The sequence below is a fragment of the Canis aureus genome, chromosome 25, assembly GCF_053574225.1.
Source record: "Canis aureus isolate CA01 chromosome 25, VMU_Caureus_v.1.0, whole genome shotgun sequence".
In the NCBI taxonomy this organism is placed as follows: Eukaryota; Metazoa; Chordata; class Mammalia; order Carnivora; family Canidae; genus Canis; species Canis aureus.
In genome coordinates, this window is record NC_135635.1 from 38177913 (window position 1) to 38204812 (window position 26900).

General features: G+C 41.1%; 2 protein-coding genes across 11 annotated transcripts in view; one reads left to right on the plus strand and one right to left on the minus strand.

The window, feature by feature from the left end:
* The first annotated feature begins 2 nt into the window (after positions 1 to 2).
* The window catches only part of DPPA3 (developmental pluripotency associated 3), an 85608-nt gene continuing 58710 nt past the window's right edge, over positions 3 to 26900 (plus strand). For 2 of the 10 annotated variants that reach the window (XM_077871172.1, XM_077871173.1), the window contains exon 1: positions 4 to 429. In XM_077871172.1, coding sequence (XP_077727298.1) covers positions 297 to 429 — 133 coding nt within the window. In that variant the 5' untranslated portion in view covers positions 4 to 296. Of the gene's footprint in view, positions 430 to 12051; positions 12143 to 26900 lie in introns of those variants that run through there. The other 8 variants (XM_077871164.1, XM_077871171.1, XM_077871165.1 and 5 more) reach the window with 7 other exon arrangements.
* GDF3 (growth differentiation factor 3) lies at positions 11391 to 15060 on the minus strand. The gene is made up of 2 exons (XM_077871162.1): positions 14711 to 15060; positions 11391 to 12282 (listed from the first exon to the last, which is right to left on the minus strand). The coding sequence occupies exons 1-2, from the start codon at positions 14976 to 14978 to the stop codon at positions 11453 to 11455; spliced, it is 1098 nt and encodes a 365-aa protein (XP_077727288.1). The 5' UTR covers positions 14979 to 15060; the 3' UTR covers positions 11391 to 11452.

Sequence of the window (26900 nt, forward strand, 5' to 3'; positions counted from 1 at the left end):
TCACATGATCTTCCTTCCTTTTTGAAGCCAAGGTTAAGTGTATGGCCAAGTCCACTTCTGGTTTTTCATTTTTCTTGAGACTACAGTGAAAACTGTGCTCCAGATTACCATTGCCTCCTGTTGTCTGAACTTTGGCTCAAACATCTCTGAGTTTCAGTACAGACTCCCAGAATTGAGGTCATTTTCAAGACCTAAGTCTCCCTCCCTCTAGGGTCTCAGATCTAGAGCTCCTGAATTTGAATCTCAAGTACCATGAACCCTATACTGGAGCCCTAAATAAAAGATATTCCTTAATTATGAAAGATAAGCTGCAACTCCCACAAGGAAAGCAGTTTGGAGTGACAGCTGAGAGTTTTGAAGAAGGAGCAGAAGTGCCACATCATAAACGAAGGTCCTTCAGAAGCCAAGTGTTTCAAAGTTATATTTATGGTAAGTAGAATAACAGCCACCCAGAGACGTCTGCCTCCTAATATCTAGAACCTGTAAGTGCAGTACCTTACAAGGGCATATAGGACTTTGCAGGTGTGATTAAGTTAAGGATCTTGAGGTAAGAAGTAATCTTACCTCTATTATGAGTGGTCTCAATCTAATCAAAAGTACTCTTATAAGAGTGATGCAAAAGAATCGGACTGAGAGAAAGCCGTGCAAATATGAAAGCAGAGATAAGACTGGAAGGGGCCATGATTCAAGGAATGAGGACAGCTTCTAGGCTTGGAAGGGCATGAAAATGGATTTTTCCCTAGAGCCTCCCTAAAGAAACGCTGGCCTGATGACACCTTGATTTTAGCCAGTGAGACCCTATTGTCTATTTCTTTTCTTTTCTTTTTTTAAGATTTTATTTACTTATTCATGAAAGACACAGAAAGAGAGCCAGAGACACAGGAAGAGGGAAGAGACACGGAGGCTCCATGCAGGGAGCTGGATGGGGACTCCATCCTGGACCCCGGGATTACACCCTGAGCCAAGGGCAGACGCTCAACCGCTGAGCCTCCCAGGCATGCCCTATTGTGTATTTCTGACCTCCAGAGCTATATGATAATTTATATTGTTTTACCCACTAAATTTGTCATAATCTGTTATAGCAGCATGAAGATACTAATATGGCACAGTCACGGAAAGCATATACGCGATAGTTAAGGCAAAGTATAATTCAAGTTTGTTTCTATTAGAATTCTTATCGAATGTTTGTCATTAAGGGTACTTTTGATTAGATTTTGTGTTAAAAAAACTCAGAACCGGGGCGCCTTGGGTGAGTCAGTTGATTAAGCCTCCGACTCTTGGTTTCAGCTCAGGTTGTGATCTCTGGGTTGTGGGACTGAGGCTTGCATGGAGCTGTGTGTCAGCAGGGCGGTGGGGGGTAGGGGTGGGTTGCTTGAGATTCCCTCTGCTCCTCTGCCCCCACTTACTCTGTCTCTCTCTCTCAAATAAATAAATCTATCTCTATCTATCTATCTATCTATCTATCTATCTATCTATAAAGAAAACTCAGAACTATCAGATATGATACACATGACAATAATTATTTGTAAGAGGGATACCTGGGTGGTCTGCCTTCGGCCCAGGGCCTGATCCTGGAGTCCCGGGATCCAGTCCCACATCAGGCTCCCTGAGGGAGCCTACTTCTCCCTCTGCCTGTGTCTCTGCCTCTCTCTCTCTCTCTCTCTAATGAATAAATAAACAAAACCTTTAAAAAAAAAAATTCTCTCTCTCCCTCTTCCCCCCCCTTCACCCATGTGCTCTCTCTTAAAAAAAAAATGAATATAATTAAAAATAAAATCTTAAAAAAAGATCATACTAGTCAATAGGCAGAAACAATTCAAATATCCATCAACTGATAAACAGATAAATAAGTTGAGGCATATCCATACAGTGAAATAATATTCAGCTATTAAAAGGAAGGAAATACTGATATACACTACAACACAGATGAAGCTTGAAAACATTATCCTCGGTGAAAGAACCCAGTCACAACAGACTACGTGTTGATTCTGTTTATATGAGATTTCCAGAAGAGGTAAATCCATAGAGATAGAAAGTACTTTAGTGTTGCCAGAGGATGGGGGCAGGCAGTGAGAGGACTTGGGGACTATGTGCTAATGGAAATGGGATTTATTTTGGGGGTTAATGAAAATTTCTGGAGTTATACAGTTGTAATGGATTTACACTTGTGAATATAGTTATTAAAACCACTGAATTTGGGACGCCTGGGTGGCTTAGCGGTTGAGCATCTGCCTTCAGCTCAGGGCGTGATCCCGGGGTCCTGGGATGGAGTCCCGCATTAGACTCCTTGCAAGAAGCCTGTTTCTCCCTATGCTTCTGTCTTTGCCTCTCTCTGTGTGTCTCTCACGAATAAATAAATAAAATTTTAAAAATAAATAAAATCTTTAAGAAAAAAAGAAAAAGGAAGGAAGGAAACCAGGAAGAATGAAATAATGAAACAAAGAAGAAAGAAACCTCAAGAAGAATGTGTTCTTCACAATCCTATAGTTTACACTTCAGGGATTCCATGAAACAACTGAAATTATTTGCAAAATATTCTGTATTTATGTATATTATATTCTGGAGGAGAGTCTATATGTCTTATCAGGTTCTCAAGGACACCCTTGATCCTCCAGATATTAGGAATCATGTATTTTAATAACTTACTCTTCCCTGTTTTAATCAGCAGAGGGCAGAAAAGCAATATAATTAACAAATTCAACCCCCTGTAAATAAATCTTCAATTTCTGCCATCTATTTCCTGCCTTTGTTCTAGCTTTTTTTTTTTTTTTTTTTTAAGTAAACTCTATGCCCAACATGGGAATTGAACTTATGACCCTATATCAAGAGTCAAGTTTAGGTGGATTTGCTCCCACCTCTCAGTTTCCATGTGTATTCTGTTGATATCTTTGGCAGTTATCATATTCTTCCTTTCAAAATACCTATTGATTTAATTATTGTTCCAGGAGACCTTGGGCAATTACCTGTATTAATCACTGCATAATTATTATTTTTTTGAAAGATGAAAATATAGATTATAGCTAAACCAGCCATTCTCAAGTAAGGTTCCAAAAGATCTGTGCGCATCTTTCTCAGAAAGATAAATTTCACATCACTGCAACATGGCAAAGGTAATGGTTGCAAAATATGTGATACAATTTTTATCCCAAAATAATTGTACCAGCTTGCTGTTTAATGTTGCTAAGCAAACAATTAAACAAAAAGTAAGAGAAGGCAGTGCTCCTGGCAGTCCCATGGATCTGTCTCTTCAACTGTGTTTGGACAGAACAAATCCAGAGACACCCCTTCTACATTCTCTGACCTCCCTCCAAACCTTTTTTCAGTTGCAACCTTGGCTACCCTCTGTCTCTGGGACCAGCCAACATCTTATTTTGAGCTTAGCGACTCCAAGTATTCTACTCACAAGCAAAGCACAGAAAACTCTGTGATAATAGCTGAAATGATTAGGGGGACACCGGGGTGGCTCAGCAGTTGAGCATCTGCCTTGGGCTCAGGGCATGATCCCAGGATCTGGGATCAAGTGCCACATGGCGCTCCTTGTGGGAAGCCTGCTTCTCCCTCTGCCTCTGTCTCTGCCTCTCTCTGTGTGTCTCTCATTAATAAATAAATAAAATATTTTTTTTAAAAAGTTTTAAATAGCTGAAATGATTATTCTGGGAGTCAGGGGGCAGGGGTCACCAGTTCTCTGGGCTGTGGCCACCCCCTGTCCCCCAGAACCGATAGTTATTGTTTATTACATGCCAATTACTGCACTAGGTCCTGGGAAATAAGGCCTGGTGGCCAGTGTCAGGTGCTGCTCCCCGCGACCCAGAGCACCAGTGTCGCATGAACAATCTGCTCTAAACTGGGCTTCTCCTGGGCTGGCTAGCCACTCGCTGCAGCAGCTGCTCTGAGGCTGCCAGGCTAACAGGACAGACGCTGCGTGGTCACAGTGCCTGTGCCCTTCCCTACTGACCTCAAGCGACCAGGCTCTTGGCGCGCCCCTGGCCATCTGGGCCTTCTGCACCAGGACCAGCGTTCTCCAGGGAAAGGACTGATGCGGGATCAAGGAGCCCAATGGTCAAGAAAGAATTCTTGGGGTGCCTGAGTGGCTCAGTTGGTTAAGCATTTGTGTCCGCCCACGTTATGACTCCAGGGTCCTGGGATCAAGCCCCAGGTGGGACTCCCTGCTTGGCAGGGAGTCTGCTTCTCCCTCCCCCTCTCCCTCTGCTCATGCTCTCTCTCTCTCAAATAAAAATCTTTAACCCTCCACCCCCCCAAAAAAGAAGAAAGAAAGAAAGAAAGAAAGGAAGAAAGAAAGGAAGGAAGGAAGGAAGGAAGGAAGGAAGGAAGGAAGGAAGGAAGGAAGAAAGAAAGAAAGAAAGAAAGAAAGAAAGAAAGAAAGAAAGAAAGAAAAAAGAAAGAAGAAAGAATTCTTGAGATATTTTAGAGTGCAAAAAGGTGGTTTTATTATAGCATGGGGAGAGGACCCATGGGCAGAAAGAGCTGCAGTGAGATTGTAAGAAGTGACTATATGTTTTTTCGTTAGCCGGGGTTAGGGATAGTGTAGGTCTCTAAGGAATTTAGAAGCAAGGCCTTCGGGACCTTGAGGAGCCAGCTGCTGTTAAGATAAGGTTTCTTCTAGTCTTTAATAAAACATAAACATGAAGACATTAAGGCAGCCATGGGTTCTTCATGGAAGGTCACACTCTGCACATTTCAGGTCTCTGTCACTGGGCTGCAAGCTGTAAGTGGGTGAGAGACAGGACTAGGCAGGGAGAGATGGATAGGGGGCCATGGAATCAGGCTCACACAACAAAGTTTCTAAAATGCTGATATAAGAAAACCAGAGATAAGGGAATAAACCAGACCGCCTGACCCCAGATGTTAGGGTGTATTTTTCTTTGGTGGCCACAATGTAATCACAGAAAATGACCAGACCACAGTCAGTAAGGGTGTTCTCAACAGTCCTTGCTCACACCAAGACCGCACAAGAATCTCAAGGCTGCAAGCTCCCCGGTCAAGTTTTCAATAAAAGACCAGTCTAAAAAACCTACAGTGGCAACCCTGTCAGGACCCTTCTCACTCCTGAGAGTGTTCTCTATATCTTCACTTAATAAACTATCGATTTACTCACTCTCCTTTGTCTGAGAGATTCATCCTTTAACTCCATGAGACAAGAACCAAGCTCTCCTGCTTCATAAGGAGATTGATTTTGGCTCCATTTCTCTCACCTTTGTTCTCCTCATCAGGATGACAGGTGTGGGGACAGAGACAGAAATTCTGGAAAATATATATGTATAAGAGTGAACTGATGTACTGGCCTTTTGTACAGCTGACCAACCTCAGCATTGTTCCTCCAACCACTCTGTGGTTTTCTGTAGGCCACACTCTTTTGCCACCCCACCCCTAGTGACAATAACTCACCGAGGTCAGCGCTCACTTTCCTACCAATAAAGCAGCCCAAGGCAGTTGAAAGGCCCCAGAGAAATGAGAAGTCAAGGAGTTCTGAGAGAGATTGAATTTTTTCCCTTAAATGCAGAGGATTCTCTGCAGATATAAGACTCTACTTAATTACATGCTCCATGTCAAAGAATTACTATAACATAGACCCAATTGTTTATTATTTAATGAGTACTTTAAATTTTATTCACACCTCCGTTTTTCTTCCCCCCATTCTAGTCTGAAAGTATTCCTTCTTTAGTATTTTCACTGTTCTAATACTTTGATTAATACCACTAACAGGGATGCCTGGGTGGCTCAGGGGTTGAGCATCTGCCTTTGGCTCAGGATGTGATCCCAGGGTCGGGATGGAGTCCCACATTGGGCTCCCTGCATGGAGCCTGCTTCTCCCTCTACCTATGTTTCTTTTTTTTTTTTTTTTAAGATTATTTATTTATTTATTCATAGAGACACACACAGAGAGAGAGGCAGAGACACAGGCAGAGGGAGAAGCAGGCTCCATGCAGGGAGCCTGACGTGGGACTCGATCCAGGGTCTCCAGGATCACGCCCTAGGCTGCAGGCGGCGCCAAACCGCTGCACCACCGGGGCTGCCCTCTACCTATGTTTCTGCCTCTCTCTGTGTCTCTCTCAAATAAATAAATAAATAAATAAATAAATAAATAAATAAATAAATAAATATCTTTAAAAAAAATTACCACGAACAGTGGTATGATGGCATTTTATAATTACTACTATTTCTGTTCTAATATTTTAATGCCAGTTGATTTAAAGAAACCATTTTGATTTTGTCCATCTCTCTTCTAAAATCTCAAATTCAGGGATCCCTGGGTGGCGCAGCGGTTTGGCGCCTGCCTTTGGCCTAGGGCGCGATCCTGGAGACCCAGGATCGATTCCCACGTCGGGCTCCCGGTGCATGGAGCCTGCTTCTCTCTGCCTGTGTCTCTGCCTCTCTTTCTCTCTCTGTGACTATCATAAATAAATAAAAATTTAAAAAAAATAAAAATAAAATAAAATAAAATAAAATAAAATCTCAAATTCAGGGGATCCCTGGATGGCTCAGCAGTTCAGCACCTGCCTTTGGCCCAGAGTGTGATCCTGGAGTCCCGGATCGAGTCCCACGTCCGGCTCCTGGCATGGAGCCTGCTTCTCCCTTTGCCTGTGTCTCTGCCTCTCTCTATGTCTATCATGAATAAATAAATAAAATCTTTAAAAAAAAAACTCAAATTCAATATTTCCTAAGCAGTTTTGTGGGTTTTTTTCCTAAGCACTTTTGGATCAGATTACCTGTTTTACCAAAACTAGTCCTTACAGTAAATTTCTTAATTTCTTTCTCTCTTTCTTTCTTTCTTCCTTGATTTTATTTATTTAAGAGAGAGAGAAACAGAGAAGAGAGAGCACAGATGGGGAGGAGAGGGAAAAGCAGACTCCCTGCTGAGTGGGGAAGCCCCACATAGGGCTCAATCACAGGACCCTGGGATCATGACCTGAGCCAAAGGCAGACACTTAACTGACTCAATCACCCAGGTGTGCCATTTACAGTAAATTTCTATTTACCTAGAACTCAATCAAGGAGAAGATTGAATAACCAGGTTTTTCCCCCAAACATACTGTATTTATTTATTTTTTAAAGATTTTATTTATTCATAGAGACACAGAGAGAGAGATAGATAGAGGCAGAGACACAGGCAGAGGGAGAAGCAGGCCCCACGTAGGGAGCCCCACGTAGGGAGCCCCACGCAGGACTCGATCCCAGGTCCCCAGGTCTCCAGGATCACACCCCGGGCTGCAGGCGGTACTAAACCGCTGTACCACCAGGGCTGCCCTCAAACATACTGTTCAAGAAGTTATTGTTATGCTGATCCTAAAGTTCAGTAAATATATATCATCAAAAATGATAGTGTATAAAAATAAATATCACTTCAATGAAATGAAACTTAAAAAAAAAAAAGATTTTATTTATTTATTCACAGAAAGGCAGAGACACAGGCAGAGGGAGAAGCAGGCCCCCTGCAGGGATCCTGATGTGGGACTCCATCCTGGACCCTAGGATCACGCCCTGAGCCAAAGGAGAGATGCTCAACCACTGAGCCACCCAGGCGTCCCTCAGTGAAATAAAACAACAGATACGGGGATCCCTGGGTGGCACAGCGGTTTGGCGCCTGCCTTTGGCCCAGGGCGCGATCCGGGAGACTCAGGATGGAGTCCCACGTCAGGCTCCCGGTGCATGGAGCCTGCTTCTCCCTCTGCCTGTGTCTCTGCCTCTCTCTCTCTCTGTGACTATCATAAATAAATAAAAATTAAAAAAAAAAAAAAACAGATAATTTTCTTCAGAAATAAACTGCCCTACAAGATGATTTATAATGTTTGTCCAACATAATCTGGGGTCACCCCAATCAAATGAGCAGCTTATTTACTCAATAAACAAAGCTTAGCATGTGATATTATAAATAAGAAAGCCATTATCCAAGCAAGCATATTGTAGACTGATTAAAGAATGTTAATAGGAGGGTATGATCTGAAATGACTACAATTCCTCTACTGTTTGCATCTGGAGGTTAATAAATCTCGCCATTTAGATCATTTAGCTAATTCCCTTCCTCTGATTTCCAAAATATATATTACGATAACTTGTTTTCCACGTGTACTTTTCAATCAAACATACTATGCTGGCTAATCCTCTTCCCTTGGCATCTTATTGTAAACTCACATATTGATGACTGGTTTGCAGGTGAATTTTTATGAATTTTGTCTATACCAATCAGATTCACTTGTTCAAGCCTGAATGGACTACCAAGAATGCTGGCACTGCAGAAGCCCCACCAAAGCATTGCCACCTTTACCAAAACAACCATCTTCTGTTACACTGAGCTTAGCTCTTTCTTCAACAAGTATAACTTGCAGGACACCTGGGTGGCTTAGCAGTTGAGCGTCTGCTTTTGGCTCAGGGCATGATCCCAGGGCCCCAAGATGAGTCCCACATCGGGCTCCCTGCATGGAGCCTGCTTCTCCCTCTGCCTGTGTCTCTGCCTCTCTGTGTCTCTCATGAATAAATAAAATTTTAAAATATATATAATTTGAAAGTACTTCTGTAAACATATTGACAGTTACTATTGTTGGCAACATCCTGATTGTTCCACTAACTTGTTCTAAATGGTATGTCTAAAGCCAATCTCCCCAAAACCTGTCAGAACAGTGTTCCTGGTTCAAACGCATTTGACAAGGTGCTTTTTATCGATCAGTTCTGTTTGTGTTCAAGGATATGCATTCAGAGTTGCTACAAGTTCTGTAGTCCCTTCTCCTTATAATTACCCCTTCACTGCTGTGCTACAAGGAAGTCCCGGCTGGACAAAGAGATTGCAAAGAGACTTTGTGTCCATCCTATTGAAATGATTGTAGCAGTTTGTTTGAATGCCTCCAGTGTTCAATAATGGATAAATCTATTGTGAAATATACATGTAATGGATTATGACTCAGCAGAGGGGGAAAATTAATTATACGTGAAATAGTAGAGGGAAAAAATGTTGTAGAAAAATATACTCCAATATTGTTTCTATAAAGTTTACGTATTTATGCAGCAATGATTTATCTATTTATGATTTCAAATACATGTATTCAAATTGTAGAATGGGAAAGACATATCAGCTTCAGTGGGGTGCCTAGGTGGCTTAGTTAAGCATCTGCCTTCAGCTCAGATCATGATCCCAGGGTCCTGGGGTTGAGTCCCACCTCAGGTTCCCTGCTCAGTGGGGACTCTGCTTCTCCTTCTGTCCTTCCCCATGCTCATGTTTGTGCTCTCTCTCTCTCTCTCTCTGAAATAAGTAAGTAAATAAATAAATAAATAAATAATAGTTTAAAAATATATCAACTTCAGTATGGTGGTTTCATTACGAGAATGGGAAAAGAGACTGGGAATATTATGTGGGCATCTATATGTGTATTTGTAATATAGTTAAATTGTAATAATTGACATTTTTAAAAACTTAAAAATAAAACCACAATTCAGTTAAAAGTTGTGGCAATAATCCAGGTGAGAGTGGTGAAGTTGACATAAGACAGTGACAAATGGCATTAAAAAAGGGTAGTACTAAATTGGGTAGCCCTGGTGGCGCAGCGGTTTAGCGCCGCCTGCAGCCCAGGCATGATCCTGGAGACCCTGGATCGAGTCCCACGTTGAGCTCTCTGCATGGGGCCTGCTTCTCCCTCTGCCTGTGTTCTCTGCCTCTCATTCTCTCTCTGTGTTTCTATGAATAAATAAATAAAATCTTAAAAAAAAAAAAAGGGACTAAATGAAGCAGTGATTCACAAACTTCTGCTTTAGTTCTCTCAACAAGAAAGATGAGTGAACTCCTACTTCCTGCTACAACTCCAAGTATCCTACAAAGTCTAGAGTTTTGTACTTGAAGTCTGTGTGAATTTTGCATTTTACCCTACAACATATGCATATTTCATATCAGTATATTTTCTATTAATTATGGAAATCAATTTATGCCTTTGACTCTGTAATTCCATGTCTAAAATTTTTCTAAGTGGGGACAAGATATGGACAATGATATACAAAGAATCATAACAGTATTCCACCATGAAAATTGTAAACAATATAATAATGCCCAATGATAAACTTTCTTAAGTAAAATATGTATCTAAATAATCATCTAATTGTATATAATACAGCCATTAAAAGAACTATGTAGATGTTGGTGATATGAAAAGAAGTCCTATGGTAAGGTTGAATACAGGAAGATACAAAATTATATGTACAGGGGATCCCTGGGTGGCTCAGCGGTTTAGCACCTGCCTTCGGCCCAGGGCGTGGTCCTGGAATCCCGGGGATCAAGTCCCACATCGGGCTCCCTGCATGGAGCCTGCTTCTCCCTCTGCCTGTGTCTCTGCTTCTCTCTCTCTCTCTGTGTCTCTCATGAATAAATAAATAAAATCTTTAAAAAAATTATATGTACAGTGTGATCTGAGCTATAAAAATCATATATAACGGGACACCTGGGTGGCTCAGCAGTTGAGCATCTGCCTTTGGCAAAGGGCATGATCCTGGGTCCGGTGATCAAGTCCCACATCAGGCTCCCTGTGAGGAGCCTGCTTCTCCCTCTGCCTGTATCTGTCTCTCTCTGTGTCTCTCATGAATAAATAAATAAAATCTTTTAAAAATAATCATATATAACAATAAAGGACCAGAAGGAAATGTAGATATCAGGTACAGTTTTGATCATATTTTTCTTATTATTTTGTATTGTCTCAAAATAATTTTTTAAAAGATTTATTTGAGAGCGTGTGTACGTGAGCAGGGGGAGAGGCAGAGGAATAGGGAGACAGAATCTTCAAGTATACTCCCCCCTGAGCGTGGAACCTGATTCTGACTCTGGGCTCAACCCCAGGATCCTGAGATCATGACCTGAGTCAAAATCAAGAGTCTGCTACTTAACCAGCTACCCAGATGCTCATCAAAATAATTTTTTTAAAGTAACATTGTTAAAAAAAAAAAAAAAGTAACGTTGTTAGCCTGTGAGATCTGCCAGGGAAAGTTGATGACTTTAGGGAAATTTGTTATTCACCTTCAATATCTATGAAGTATAAATAATAAGGCCTACCTCAAAAAACATCCTGTAATGATGTTTATAGGTAAAACACAGTTTAATGCCTGCCTATAATAGGCCACCAATAAATGCCAGTCTCCTATCTAGAGTCTAACATACTGTCAAGTGCATCATGACTCTGTTATTTATTTTTTTTTTCTAGGAAGACAGTTTCTAATTTATTAGCATAAATTATACTTAATATCTCCCTATTTACATCATGACTGTTAGATCATTAGGGCTGAATGTGTGTGTGTGTCCATGTGTGTGTATGTAATTAGGGAGATCATTAATCATGATGGATTTTCCAAGAAGACAAAATTTAAACATAAATATATTGTTATTTTAGATCCAAGAAGTCATAAACCAAGTTTCTAATTTTATTAGATTTACTGTAAGGGCACTCCTTCTATTTCTAACAGCCTACCCACATCCACATTCGTCAACCACCATGTCTTCATAATGTCGTAAAATGACATTGTCATCATTGTCCTGATAGAGCATGGAAATGGGGGACAGCTTGATGGGGATACAGACAGCCTGGGGGATCTCTGGGTCAACCGCATGCATCAGGGCTTGCATGAACGCATAATTGGAGCTGTTGAGGGAGGTGGTCAGTGAGAAAGGACAATCTCCATGGCAGTAGTTTGCCATGAACCCTTTGGGAGCAATAATCCACTTGTGCCAACCTAAGTCCTGGAAGTTGATGAATAGCTGGTGACGATGGCAGAGGTTCTGGCAAGAAGCCTTAGGGAAAAGGATGGCTTCCCTCCTTTTCCGGGAAGAAGGGTGGCACTGCTCAGGGTTGAGAGTCACCACCAGCAGGGAAGCATGAAGGGACTGTCTCAGTCTGGCACAGGTGTCCTGAAGCTGAAAATTCACCACAAAGTCTCTGTTTCCTTTCACCAGTATTTCTAGCAACAAACCTAAGTTCTTCCTGGGGTTGTTATTCCAATCCTTAGCCACATCCAGCAGGTTGAAGTGGACGACACCTCGAGGCCATGGTACTGACTGTAATACAAGCATTTTACCTGGTTTAGGGATGGACTGGCCCCACCCGTGAGGCTCCTGAACCAGGGACAGAGCCAACTCCAGTTCCGGTCCTGGCTTATAGTAAGTGTTGGGCCCCAAATCCAGGCCCAGTTGGGCCATTGTTAACAGCTCCTTATCTTTAATGGCAGAGAGGTTAAAGTAGAGGAATTTCTGGAGGCAAGAGGAGGCTTGGGGACGTTTCTTGGAGTAAAGAAAGAGACCTGAATTGGAACAGAGAAGTGAGAGTCACCATAACATATTTGACTTCATATCCACCTAGATGATAGAAGTGTCAAATGTTATATGATATCTACATATACAAAATAAGGGCAGAAAATGGTGAGTTACTCAAACCCTACCATTGGAAGGATTTGTTCCTCTCACTCCTCACTTGAGACCAGAGTTTCTTATCTTCACATCCACAGGTCCCCAAGGGGTCCTGGATAGAATTTAGAAGGTCCATGAACTTGGATGGGAAAAAGAATTACTTCTTTATTTTCACAGAACTCTAGCATCCATGTATGTTACTATACACACATTTGGTTTCAAATATTTTTACAAATGTATTGTAATAATTGATTTCTTTGGGAATTCTAAATATTTTATTTTAGGTATGTAAGCCATTACTCTGAGAAGGGGTCCATCAGCTTCAATAGAAAGGCCAAAGGGACCCATGGCACAAAAATGTAAGAACGTTCTAGGTGGAAAAAAAGGATCGGGACGCCTGGGTGGCTCAGCGGTTGAGCGTCTGCCTTCAGCTCAGGGCGTGATCCCGGGATCCCGAGTCCGGCATTGGGCTCCCTGCATGGACCCTGCTTCTCCCTCTGCCTCTGTCTCTGCCTCTGTCTCTCATAAATAAATAAATAAAATCTTTAACAATAACAACAAAAAGAACATTCTAGGCTGGGGGTGGCTGGGTGCCTCAGTTAGTTAAGTGCCTGCCTTTAATTCAGGCCATGATCCCAGGTCCTGGGATTGAGCCCCACATCAGTCTCCCTGCTCAGTGAGGAGTCTGCTTCCTTTTCTCACTGCACCTCTCCTCATGCTCTCTCTCTCTCTCTCTCTCTCTCAAGTAAATCACCTTCAGCCCCGGGGTGTGATCCTGGAGAACCGGGATCGAGTCCCAACTCGGGCTCCCTGCATGGAGCCTGCTTCTCCCTCTGCCTGTGTCTCTGCCTCTCTCTCTCTCTGTCTCTCATGAATAAATAAATAAAATTTTTAAGACATAAAAAATAAAAAAATAAAGTGAGATAAATTATAACCTTTAGTTCTGATTTGTATGAGATAGTCATAATACTTGAGTAATTATGACCCCATTTATCAAAAAAAATACAAGCTTCTATCATAAATATACACAAAGGAAAAAAGTCTGGGATAATATATGTATAAACTATTTATAATAGTTTTCTCTATGTGGAGGTTAGGGATGGATAATGGCAAAATTACGCCCTTTCCTGTATCATTTGATGGGATTATGGTCACCACAAAAATCATAGTTTTTGCATGGCTGTTTTCTACTCTTTCCAAGGAAACTCTTCAACTAGCTTCCCATAACTTTTAACCTTCCTCCAGGAATTGTGCCTGGACCCCCACCCCCAAGGCCTAGAGTCTTTAACATAATAATACTTAGCATAAAGTGTGGCAGTTTTATGTTTTTCTATCTCCTTTTTACAAATTTTTTTCTTCTATCATTTATGAACTCTTAAAAGGCAGACTTTAAGTTCTATATTCCCATAGCCAAACACAGTTCCCAGCACATAGTAGGTATCCCAGAAATGCTTCCAGGACAAATAAGTATTCAAATTTTCCAAATTTTCTCTCCAGTTACTGTAAAACCAACCAATCGGGGTTCTCCATTCCTCTTCTGATCCCCACCCCCCGACCCTGGGAAGCTTTACAGAAATGCAGATTACAACACCCATCTCTGGCTTTGAATAAGAATTGGGTGGGAGAGTGAGGCTCAGGAACCGGTAAGGAGAACCAACTATTTATTTATTTATTTATTTATTTATTTATTTATTTAGTCTACTTTTAACCATCAGCCTAGGCAATTTTGGTGGGTGGTGTCAGTTTGACAAATTATAAAATGTCAATCAGATCCTCATCTGAAGGGCATGACAATGGCATATATATCAGTGCTCTGTACTCACAAATCACAAGCCATTTCTATCTAAAAGTAGTGGGGAGGTGTGGAGACCGGAAGCAAGAGTCCCCAAGGCAAACTGGACTCCAAATGCTCACCGCCCCCTGCTTGCCATATCAAAGGCACCACAATGCATAAATTGTGGGCTGAAGAGTGATACCTGAGCCATAATTGCACCCTCACTCCAACCCCCTTACCTGTAGTACAAAAGGGTCGGTTCAGAAAAAACCTGTTTTGAACCCTGACTTTGCTCACACACTGGCTGTATGATCTTGAATAGCTTACAGGTTATCTACTGTCTGAGACCTACTTTCCTTATTGTTAAAAAGCTGATAAGAAAACCTACCTTTTGAATCTCGGGATGTGGTCAGGATTAAATGAGATAAAATATGTAAACTACCAGCACAAGGCCTTCTACAAACCCCTTGGTAATTGTGACCTTGTCCTTCTTTCTTCATTCCATCTACTGCCACACCTTTGTCTAGAAAGCACTCTAATTTCCTTACCTTTATCCAGGAGAAGTCGGAGTATGTTCCCACTGATACCAAGATCCTTTATGTAGCATACATCTTGGGAGTCCCCATTGATCGCTGCTGCCTCTTGATCCTGGAAAATTTTCTTCAAGATAGAAGGCACAGGTTGGAACTTCTGGGGTGAAGGCACTTTGTCTAAGCCCAGAAATTGGAGAAAGACATGTTCTTGAAATTGGAATGTTTGGGCCAAAGCCACAGTTAACAGGAGGCGGAGAGCCAAGACAGTCCGGGAAGGAATCATGGCCTCTGAACTGAGACCAAGCTTGCTAGCTGGGATGGAGAGAGCCTTAGCGCCTGACTGCCTGGCAATTCAAGTGCTGCTAATTTTATCTGATGTAAGATTATCAAGTGTGAATTGCTCTCTTCCCAGCTTCTCAAAGGCAATTGGATGTGAAAGGACATCGAATTTTTTTTTCTCTTCTTTTCCTCTACTCTTTCCCCTCAAAAGTTCACAAAAATTTGAGGTTTGTCAGCGGTAGACAGAGGGGAAAGGATACATGCATTTATTCATTTAACAAACATTGATTAAGCATCTATTTGTGTAAGGCTTTGAGGTAAGGTGCTAGAATAGTAATGAAAAATGCAAAGTCTTGTCATTGACAAATACATAGGTGGATTTCCATTAGACCATATCCACAACGATGTGGGAAACCCAACTTGGGACGCCTGGGTGGCTCGGCAGTTGAGCATCTGCCTTCAGCTCGGGGTGTGATCCCAGGTCTTGGGATCAAGTCCCACATCAGGTTCCCCACTAGGAGCTTGCTTCTCCCTCTGTCTGTCTCTGCCTCTCTCTGTGTGTCCCTCATGAATAAATAAATAAATAAAATATTTTTTTAAAAAGGAGGAGAAAACTTCACCCAAGGAATTCAATCTACACTGTTTTCAGCTCTAAGAGGGATTGAATTTTGTTCACCTAACTTTACCCTTCCTTTTTATGTAAAGTTTTATTTAAGCAATCTCTACACCCAACATGGGGCTTGAACTCACAACACCAAGATCAAGGGGTTCCTCCAACTAAGCCAGCCAGGCGCCCCTAACTTGGCCCTTCCTTTTTTTTTTTTTAATTTTTTTTTTTAAGATTTTATTTATTTATTCATGAGAGACACAGAGAGAGAGAGAGGCAAAGACACAGGCAGAGGGAGAAGCAGACTCCATGCAGGGAGCCCGATGTGGGACTCGATCCCAGGTCTCTAGGATCACGCCCTGGGCTGAAGGCAGCGCTAAACCGCTGAGCCACCTGGGCCCTAACTTGGCCCTTCCTGATTAAAAGTCAAAAATTGGACTGACTGGGTTAATTTTGATTCCATTACTTTTTAGTTATATGTAATTGGGCATGCCACTTCACCTTCTGAAGTTTTTGTTTTCTCACCTGAAAAGAAAAGCTGACCTTCTAATTTGTTATAGGACTCTGAAAAGATGATGTCTTTAAAACGTTCTGCACAACGCCTGCCAAATGGCAAACATAGAGTGTTCCCAGAGGAGAGAGCTTCAAAGATGAGGTAGACATTTTTCAGCAAGACAATCGTGTATTCAAGGCTGAAGGAACAACCGTGGAAAGGCATGGAGGTTATTGAGTTTATGGCAGCACACATCAATTTCTGGTGTTGTATTTTGTCATTTTACAAACCCCTTAGGAGATTTCCAAATGCTATAGAAGAATTAGCTGCTTTCTTGCCAAACTAATTTTCATGCTTTTTGAGAACAGGAACTTTATTTTACATTCTTTTATACCACCTATTCTAAAACCTTGTTTCCCTCAAAGGAAAAACAAAATGTTGTGTCTAATATATAATAGTCTCCCATTGAGGCACCTGGATGGCTCAGTTGATTAAATGTCTCTTCTGCCTTCAGCTCAAGTCATGATCCTGGGGTCCTAGAATTGAGCCCCGCATCGGGCTCCCTGCTTAGTGGGGAGTCTGTTTCTCCCTCTTCCTCTACTGCTCCCCCCCCCCTCTTAAATAAATAAAATCTTAAAGTAATAATAATAGTTTCCCATCATCTACAGGATAAAATCAAAACTCTAGCTTGGCATTCAAAGACTGTATTGGTCTGGCACCCATATTGTTGCAGGATTCCAGGGTTCTTGTCTCACAGAGTGAAGAGTAAATTTCGCAGACACAAAAGGGTGAAGTGAAGTAAACGTTTATCAAGTGGAGGTGAGAGCAGAAAGGAAAGAAAAAGCTCTCTGGAGTGAGAGGGTCTTGAAGGGTTCCACTGAGGGCTTTTAGTGGCAGTCTTTTCTTGAGAACCAATTGGGAAGCTTGTGGCCTTGAGATTCTTGTGCCGTCTGTCCCCTTACCTCTTGTTGTGCTGAGTCTCGACATCTCTACCTGCCAGAAATAGTTCTGGAACCCAGTCACAGGAGTCAGGGGCCTCTTATCTCTCCTGTCTAGACCTTCACCCCTTCCCTGCTCATGGGACGGGACCTGTGGGCAGAAAGAACTGTCCTGGGATTGTGAGGAGTGACAGACTGTATACTTTTTAATTAGTGGGGGTGAGGGATAGCGCAAGTCTCCAAGGAATCTGGAAGCAAGGCTTTCAGGACCTTGAGGGGTGGGCTGTGCCAAGATAAGGTTACTTTTATTATATTTCTTAGAGATTTAATTTGTTTATTCATGAGAGACACAGAGAAAGAGGCAAAGACGTAAGCAGTGGGAAAAGCAGAGCCCCCCACGGGGAGCCTGATGTGGGACTGGATCCCAAGACCTTGGGATCATGACCTGAGCCAAAGGTAGATGCTCAACCACTGAGCCACCCAGGTGCCCCAATCAGGTTACTTTTAAACATGAAGGGGTACTCCTGGGTGGCTCAGCGGTTAATCATCTGCCTCCAGCCCAGTGTGTGATCCTGGAGTCCCGAGATCGAGTCCCACATTTGGCTCCCTGCATGGAGCCTGCTTCTCCCTCTGCCTGTGTCTCTGTCTCTCTCTCTGTGTCTCTCATGAAAAATAAATAAAATCTTTAAATAAATAAATAAATAAAATAAATTTGAAGGTACTAAGGCAGCCTTGGATTCCCTGGTCCATGTTCCAGGAACCTATCAGTGGGCTGTAAGCTGTAAGGAGATTTTCATTTAAGTTACATCTCTTTTGCCTTTGTTTCCCACATCACTATCACCAGCCAGTCTCATTTCCTCCCACCCACCATCGGCAGTGTTAATGCTATAATGATATTGATCTATTTGTCGTTCCCCTGTGAGCTCATTTCATCTGAGAGCCTTGCCCCAGACCAAGTTCAAAGTTTATTTCCACTGCAAAAACCTCTTGACTCACCAAAGTAGATGTAGAGGTTTCTTTCTCCCACTGAACCTCAAGTGGGCACCGGTTACAGCGCTTCCTACAGTGCATCTCACTGTGTCGTTTACCTCTGTCCCTCCCAGATGATATACTTCTGGGGAATTGGAATCATGTGTTTCCATCTAAGTATTTTCACTGTGTAATTTTTTCTAAGTATCTCCACAGCCCATGTAAGTGTCTGGCAGGTAGTAGACATTCAGGAGATATCTAGGCAATAAATAAATGATCAAATGGATCAGTGCTATTTCCAGAGGTCGTCTTCTTCTGGATAGCCAAGTTTTCTCCATTTCCATTTCTCCTATCTCCTCCTGCTGGCATTCTAAAAAGTGAAAAGTTAGCACTTTTAAAATAATCTATAATCTCTACCTGTTTTCAACAATAAGTGTCAGTTGCATTTTGTTTTTCCTTGTTTAACTTTTCTTAAAGTCAGAATCAGACAAACTGGTTTAAATTCAGGCTCCATCACTTAGAAGTTGTGTGATCATGACCAAGTCACTCAACTGTAAAGTAAGAATAAAACATTCTTTGCTAAGGTGCTGAGGAAATCTGATGGGATGATGTGTACTCAATGCTCAGTTCAATGTCTGCCATTGAAGACACTTGATAAAGTTCATTAGTATATTGGGACCCATGAAATTTAGGCCACCCCAGGGGCCTGGTGCCCACATCACAAACCTACATCTAAGTTAGCCTGCGTTTATGGAAACCCCTACCAAAGAAAACTTAACATACATCAATCACAATCCTCAACTCAGCTTTAGCTAGCTAGCACACCTTTCCCTTGAAAGTAGAACTTGCAAAAAAAAAAAAAAAAAAGTAGAACTTGCTAGCCTTCTAAGGAAATCCCCAACCTCCTAGCCAATCATGCCTTGTTTTCATATTGCTTCTTCTAAAGCTCCATAAAACCGACACTTGCAGGGATACCTGGGTGGCTCAGTGGTTGGGCATCTGCCTTTGGCTCAGGGCATGATCCCGGGGTCCCAGGGTTAAGCCCCACATCAGGCTCTCTGCATGGAGCCTGCTTCTCCTTCCTCTGCTTATGTCTCTGCCTCTCTCTGTGTGTGTGTCTCTCATGAATAAATAAAATCTTTAAAACAAAACAAACCAAAACAAAAAACCCGACACTTGAACCAATCCCTAGAGAAGAGTGTCCCTCTGCTGTGAGGCCTGTACTCTCCCAATCCTTGATTGTTTTCTCTTAAATAAGGGACATCAAAAAAAAAAAAAAAAAAAAAGACATCAAACTTGTTACTAACGTGTTTTAGTTTTGTCATTTGACCTACTGGATAAAAATTAGCTGGTATTAATTATTGTTATCATTTTTACTTATGAAAGGGGACATAATCAAGGAAAGAAAATAATTGAGGGTATGCAATATAGCAATTTATATATAGCAAGAAAAAGCACCAAATCAAGCAAGAGTCAGAAAACCTAAGTTAATCACAGCTCCTCTAATGGCCTGTGTAATCTTGGTTATTTCACTCAGTGCCAGCATTTTGATACATACCCAGGCATGGAAATTTTTTAAATAGAAAGATTTAAATGGTCTGAGATGTCACAAAGGGTTAACCTATCTGGGCCTCACCTTTTTTTTTTTTTTTTTTTAAAGATTTTATTTATGAAAGACAGAGAGAGATAGAGGCAGAGACAGAGGCAGAGGGAGAAGCGGGCTCCATGCAGAGAGCCTAACATGGGACTCGATCCTGGCACCCCGGGATCATACCCTGAGCAGACGTCCAACCACTGAGCCACCCAGGCATCCCTGGGCCTCACTTTCTTTACCTATAAAATCACATGATTGAATTGGATTGTCTTTAAGGATTTTACAAACAAAAACATTGTGATTCTGGATTTTCAGCCCAAATCAGAAATTCAAAAAGGGAGGCAATATGGCTCTGTAGTCATGGACTTAGATTAAAACCCCAGGTCTATCATTCACTGTCTGGGCAGTCCTGCACAAGTTGTTTCTCTGATCTTTGGTTTTATAATCAATAAAACAAACAAAATATATCAGTCCACCAGAATTATTGTGATCATAAGTATAAATGATGTTCATCCTCACTAGGAAAAAAAAAAGCAGATTAAAGCAATAAAATGTCTATCAACTGGGAAGATGAGAAAAGACAATAGCAGGGCACCTGGCTGGGTCAGTGGGTAGAGGGTATGACTCTTGATCTTGGAGTCATGAATTTGAGTCCCATGTAGGGGGTAGAGATCACTTTTTTAAAATTATTTATTTATTTATTTATTTATTTATTTATTTATTTTTTATGACTTTTTCTTTAAAAGTTATTTATTTATTCATGAGAGACACACACAGAGAGGGAGAGACATAGGCAGAGGGAGAAGCAGGCTCCCTGCGAGGAGCCTGATGTGGGACTCGATCCTGGGACTCCAGGATCATGACCTGAGGCAAAGGCAGATGCCCAACCACTGAGCCACCTAGGCATCCATAGAGATGACTTAAAAAAAAAAAAAAAGAATGATTAATATGATAAAGTTTGTGTTATGTACATTTTACCACAGTTTTTTAAAAAAATACTCATATTCTCTGATCAGCAATTCTGATTCTGGAATATGATTCTAAGCCACTAGACTATAAGCTCCATGAGGGTAGGGACAAATGATGGGCATTTGATGAATATTGGTTGAGTGAATTAATTAATGGGAGTGGACAAAGAATTATAATTTTATTCATTTTAGTATTATTTCTTATCAAGAAAATTTGAAAATAACCTAACTGTATAATAGCTCAGGTCTTTTTTTTTTTTTTTTTTTTTTTTAAGATTTTATTTATTTATGAGAGACACAGAGAGGCAGAGACACAGGCAGAGGGAGAAGCAGGCTCCATGCAGGGAGCCCGACTGGGACTCGATCCCAGGTCTCCAGAATTAGGCCCTGAGCTGAAGGTGGCGCTAAAGCGCTGAGCCACCTGGGCTGCCCCCCTAACTGTATAATAGTAAATACATTATAGATTATCTACAAATTAAATATTATTCAACCATAAGTAATGTTGAAAAAATACTTAATGCTATAGAAGCATAGCCATGAGTATTATTAAGCAAAAAAAGCAGATTTTGAAACAATATATAGAAAAGCCAATTTTACACAAATAGGCACAGAAAAAAGCCTGGAAGATTGATATCAATATGTTAATAGTTGTTATTTCTTATAACTTTTGTAAATTTTATAGTTTCCAAAATTTGTATACTAAATATTTATTAGTTTTATCATCATAAAAAGGTTATTAAACCAACGTAGTCATAACTACCAAAGCACAGAGTGATACAGATGCTTCTGCCAGGAGGTGAACAAATATTTACTGATTGTCTAGAAAACCATTCTAAGGACTAAGGTATAGAAGTGACAATACAAAGTCCTACAGGGAAAGAAATGGTAGTAACATTAAGGAGAACTTCAAATAAAGAATGAAGTTCTCTAACCCAACCCACTGACCTCACTCACACTCTCCTACTGATATATATATATATATATTCCTCTTTTCCTGTAATAAAAAGACACTGAAACGTTTTTGTTTTGTTTTTTAATCTTTTCTTCTCAGTTGAATTGTAGACATCCTTATCATTTAAAAAAATTATTTATTTATTTATTTATTCATGAGAGACACACAGAGAGAGGCAGAGACACAGGCAGAGGGAGAAGCAGGTTCCATGCAGGGAGCCCGATGTAGGACTCCATCCCGGGACTCCAGGATCATACCTTGGGCTGAAAGCAGGTGCTAAACCGCTGAGCCATCCAGGTGTCCCTTTATATATATATATGTATATATATATATATTTTTTTTTTTTTTTTTAAGATTTTTATTTTTAAGTAACCTCTACAGCCAACATGGGGCCAAACCCACAACTTGAGACCAAGAATCCCAGGCTGTAACCACTGAGCCAGCCAGGCGCCCTTCTGTCCTCATCATTTTTAGACATGATACCAAGTCATAGTATTAGTATGGACACTTCAGAAAAAGTTGAGGGATCCCTGGGTGGTGCAGTGGTTTAGCGCCTCACGTCGGGCTCCCGGTGCATGGAGCCTGCTTCTCCCTCTGCCTGTGTCTGCCTCTCTCTCTCTCTCTCTCTCTCTGTGTGACTATCATAAATAAATAAATAAATAAATAAATAAATAAATAAATAAATAAATAAAATAAAAAAAAAAAAAGATTTTCTATACTACTTACAACAACCCACACCCTGGTCACCATAGACATCTCTCCTGCAATTTTTAGAGAAAAGAGGAATGAGCACAGGCAATAAGGGATTACCCAAACAGGCAGAATAAGAATTTGTTGAGGGCACCTCCAAAGCCAACACACTAACAATATATTTTTGGAAAGAATCTGACCTTTCATTTTGTTTGATTTTTTGACTTGTCTGTTTGTTTGAAGTGAGTTATACACCAGAACAGAAGGAGAGGGAGAGAGAATCCCAAGCAGACTCCTTGCTGAGCATAGAGCCCAACCTGGGGCTCACTTGACAACCTGGCGATCACAACCTGAACCAAGACCAAGAGTCCAACACTTAACTGACTGTGCCACCCAGGCACCACTTTTTTACTATTAAGCATTTTTAAAAATTAATTAATTGATTGATTTTTAATTTATTTATTCATGAGAGACACACACAGAGAGAGGCAGAGACACAGGCAGAGGGAGAAGCAGTATTTATTTATTTTTAACTTTATTTGTTCATGAAAGACACACAGAGAGAGGCAGAGACACAGGCAGAGGGAGAAGCAGGGGGAGCCTAATGCAGGACTCAATCCCAGGACCCTAGGATCACGATCTGAGCCAAAGGCAGACACTTAACCACTGAACCACCCAAGTGCCCCTTGCCGAAAACTTCTTGAAATAATTCATTATATTTGCTGTCTTATTCTTTCTTTTTTTAAACCCAACATGGGGCTTGAACTCATGACCACAGATCAAAAGTCACATGCTCACCAACTAAACCAGCCAGGCACCTGTTTTATTCTTTCATTTTACAGCGCTGCTCTTGTCCAGGGCACCAACCAAATCTAATACTGAGTTGTTGACTTTCATCTGACTTTATCCCTCAGCAGGTTTTCACCCAGTTGATCACTTTCTCCCACTTCCTACCCTTACTTGGCTTCCAGGATAGTGTGCTCTCTCTCTTGGTTTACCACCTATCTCACTGGTCATTCATTCCCAAGCTCCTTTTCTGCTTCCTCTTCCCACTGGTCTTTTATAGTTGGGGTATCCCAACCTTGGGTCTCAGGTCTCTTTTCTTCTCTAATTGCATTCACCACCTTGATCTCATCTAAGCTATGGCTTCAAACATCATATATATAAATATATATATATATATATATCCTGATGACTTTTTGTATGCTCAGATCATCTCTTTCAGAACCATTTTACTAAGCTATCTACTCGTCTCCTCTTGGGTGTCTAAAATTCATTGTAAAATTTTATGTTATTCAAACTGGAATTTCTGCTCTATGTACCCTACCCCTCTGCAAACCCTTAGAATTCCTTGACTCCATTTTCTCATACCCCATATTCAGTTCATCAGGAAATTCTCCTGGCTCGATTTTCAAAATATTTTCAGAATCTGTACTCCACGGCAGCCACTCTAATCTCAGACACTGTTATTTCTTCTTTACTGTAACCTCTGAATTGATCTCTGCCTCCAATCTTGGCCTATCCCCATCCCCACCAGTCTGTTCTCAACACATCAGCCAAATTATTTTCTTTAAGATTTATTTAGGGATGCCTGGGTGGCTCAGCAGTTGAGCACCTGCCTTCGGTCCAGGGCATGGTCCTGGAGTCCTGGGATTGAGTCTCTTATCGGGCTCCCCACAGGGAGCCTGCTTCTCCCTCTGCCTTTGTCTCTGTCTCTCTCTGTGTCTCTCATGAATAAATAAATAAATCTTTTTTTAAAAAAAGATTTTTTTATTTATTTGAGAGAGAGAGAAAAAAAGAAAGAATGCATGTACATGAGAGGTGGGAGGGGCAGAGGGAGAGGGAGATTGAATTTCAAGCAGACTCCCTGCTTGAGTGGTGAGCCAGACAGGTGTCTCCAACCCACAACTCTGAGATTGTGACCTGAGACAAAATCAAGAGTTGGATGCTGAACCACTCAACTGACTGAGCCACCCAGGTACCCTACATCAGCCAAATTCTTTAAAAAGGTCAGTTAACTCATTCATTCTTCTGCTCATAAACCCTCCAGTGGCTGTTTTACTCCAAGGAAAAGTCATTGTCTACAAGATCCTATCCCAGTTGCCTCATCTACTAATTTTGCCCCTTGCTCACTTGGCTCCAGCACAGTGATTTGGCTGCTACTCCAATTTGTTTTGTGTGTGTGTGTGTGTGTGTGTGTGTGTGTGTGAGAGAGAGAGAGAGAGAGAGAGAGAGAGAGAGAAAGAGAGAGAAAAAGAGAGAGAAAAATCTTCCTTCTCCTCCACTGGTGCTATTCTAAATTTTTTATGTGCTCACAGCTCCCTCTGCCAGGAAAACTTTCACTAGATGTCCCCATGTCTGACTTTCTCACCTCCAAGTCTCTACACATTCCTCACTCTCTCATTATTTTTTTTTTTTAAAGATTTTATTTATTTATTCATGATAGTCACAGAGAGAGAGAGAGAGAGAGAGACACAGGCAGAGGGAGAAGCAGGCTCCATGCACCGGGAGCCTGATGTGGGATTCGATCCCGGGTCTCCAGGATAGCGCCCTGGGCCAAAGGCAGGCGCCAAACCGCTGCGCCACCCAGGGATCCCTCACTCTCTCATTAAAGTGTAGTCTTACCATTCCATTTTACTCTCCAACTTGTGCTCTTCTCTCACGCTTGCAGTCTCCTTTACTTTCAAAAATACATCCTTCACAGCATGTATTTTTTAACATACAAATAATTTCATTAATCTCTTCAATGGATATTTGTGCCAGGCATTGTTTTACACATTTGGGATGTACGAGTGAGCTAAACAGATAAAAATCCCTGGCCTCAAACAACTTACATTCTAGTGGGGTAAGACAGTCACTACTCAATAAATATAATAAATAAGTAAATATTACTTGTTGAATAAATAAGTAGAAATATCTTTGGGCACTTCAAGTAATTCTACAGAACAACTTTCTAGAAATGGAATTATTGGGTCAAGGAATATGCATATTATAGGTTTTTATACAATATAGAATTGCTGGGACGCCTAGGTAGCCCAGTGGTTGAGCATCTGCCTTTGGCTCAGGTCGTGATCCTGGGGTCGTGGGATCAAGTCCCACGTCGGGCTCCCCGTGGGAAGCCTGCTTCTCCTTCTGCCTATGTCTCTGCCTCTCCCTGTGTCTCTTATGGATAGATAAATAAAATATTTTTAAAATAATAAATAAATAAATAAATAAATAAATAAATAAATAAATACATAGAGCAACAGTCAATTATGTATTTTAGATAGGATAAATATTTAACACAGAATTGAATAACTTTTTTCTTTTTAAGATTTTATTTTATTTATTCATGAGAGACACAGAGCGAGAGAGAGAGGCAGAGACAGGCAGAGGGAGAAGCAGGCTCCATGCAGGGAGCCCGACATGGAATTCCATTCTAGGTATCCAGGATCATGCCCTGGGCTGAAGGCGACGCTAAACCACTGAGCCACTGGGGCTGCCGAAATAACTTTGGAAATAAAAATTAGATGAAAGATAAAATAATATTTCATGATAAAATGTCATATTTGATATTTTGTATATTATGACTAAGAAATTACTTGAATGGCAATTTAAATGTTTATGAACAGTCTCTCTTCTGGATAACAGCTTGTGTGTGAATCTTTTAGTTTTTTCTGAAGGCAAGGGAAATAAAATATTAATGCTATTTTAAGTCGTTTATTTTATCTAAAACGTTACCCTGAATGTCTGGGCCTAGAGCAAAGAAAACAAAAAGTAGTTCTCCTTTCCTCCAAGGGTAGAAATTAGCCCTTGATAAGGATTGGTGGGGTCATTTGTATTACTTTGGATAACAATGTTTTGTAAGCCTCGCATTCTTAGATAACAAATTTTTAAAAGTTATTCTTGTTTTAAAGGGTTGGAAGATAATAGAAAAAATGTTGCTCTTGACCTTTACCCTTAGGATTAACCTCTTTAACCTCTGTTGAGATTCAGGAGCTCCAAGTTTATTTTTGCTGTTTCAAAAGCAGTAGCAGAATTAACAAATTTTAAGGTTGAGGTAGAAAGAACAAAAACCAAAACAACCTTGAAAACTGATGCACTCATTCTTTGACTAAATGTGACTTACTATATAGATGAGTATGAAATATACGTGCCCATCGATTTAACAATCAAACAAATGACTAAACAGATATTATGGTGTCCTAACTTTGTTCCAGGCAATGCACGAGGTGGGTGTTTTTCTTTTTTTCTTAAGATTTTATTTATTAATTTGAGAAAGAGAATGAATGGGGGGAGGGGCAGAAGGAGAAGCCGACTCCTTGCAGAGCAGGGAGCCTGATGTGGGGACATCCCAGGCCCCCCCCCCCCCCCCCCCCGATCATGTTATGAGCCCGAGGCAGAGGCTTAACCAATTGAATTACCCAAGGGCCCTAGGTGAGTGTTTTTCAACCTTTGTTTTGACTCATTAATGAATATCGAAATAAATTTTGTGTGTCGGCATTGAAAAAAAAAAAACTGGGGACACCTGGGTGGCTCAGTGGTTGGGCATCTTTCTTTGGCTCAAGTCGTGATCCCAGGGTCCTGGGATCAAGTCCCACATCAGGCTCACTGCAGGAAGCCTGCTTCTCCTTCTCCCTGTCTCTGCCTCTCTCTGTATTTCTCATGAATAAATAAATACAATCTTAAAAAAAAATAAAATAAACTGGTACACCAGGGTGGTTCAGTGGTTGAGC

Excerpts from the sequence above, each read along its gene's own strand:
- GDF3 (XM_077871162.1), bottom strand. The coding sequence starts at position 14,978 with ATGATTCCTTCCCGGACTGTCTTGGCTCTCCGCCTCCTGTTAACTGTG. Across the intron at positions 12,283-14,710 it reads CCGACTTCTCCTGGATAAAG|GTCTCTTTCTTTACTCCAAG; the intron begins GTAAGGAAATTA and ends GTTCCAATTCAG.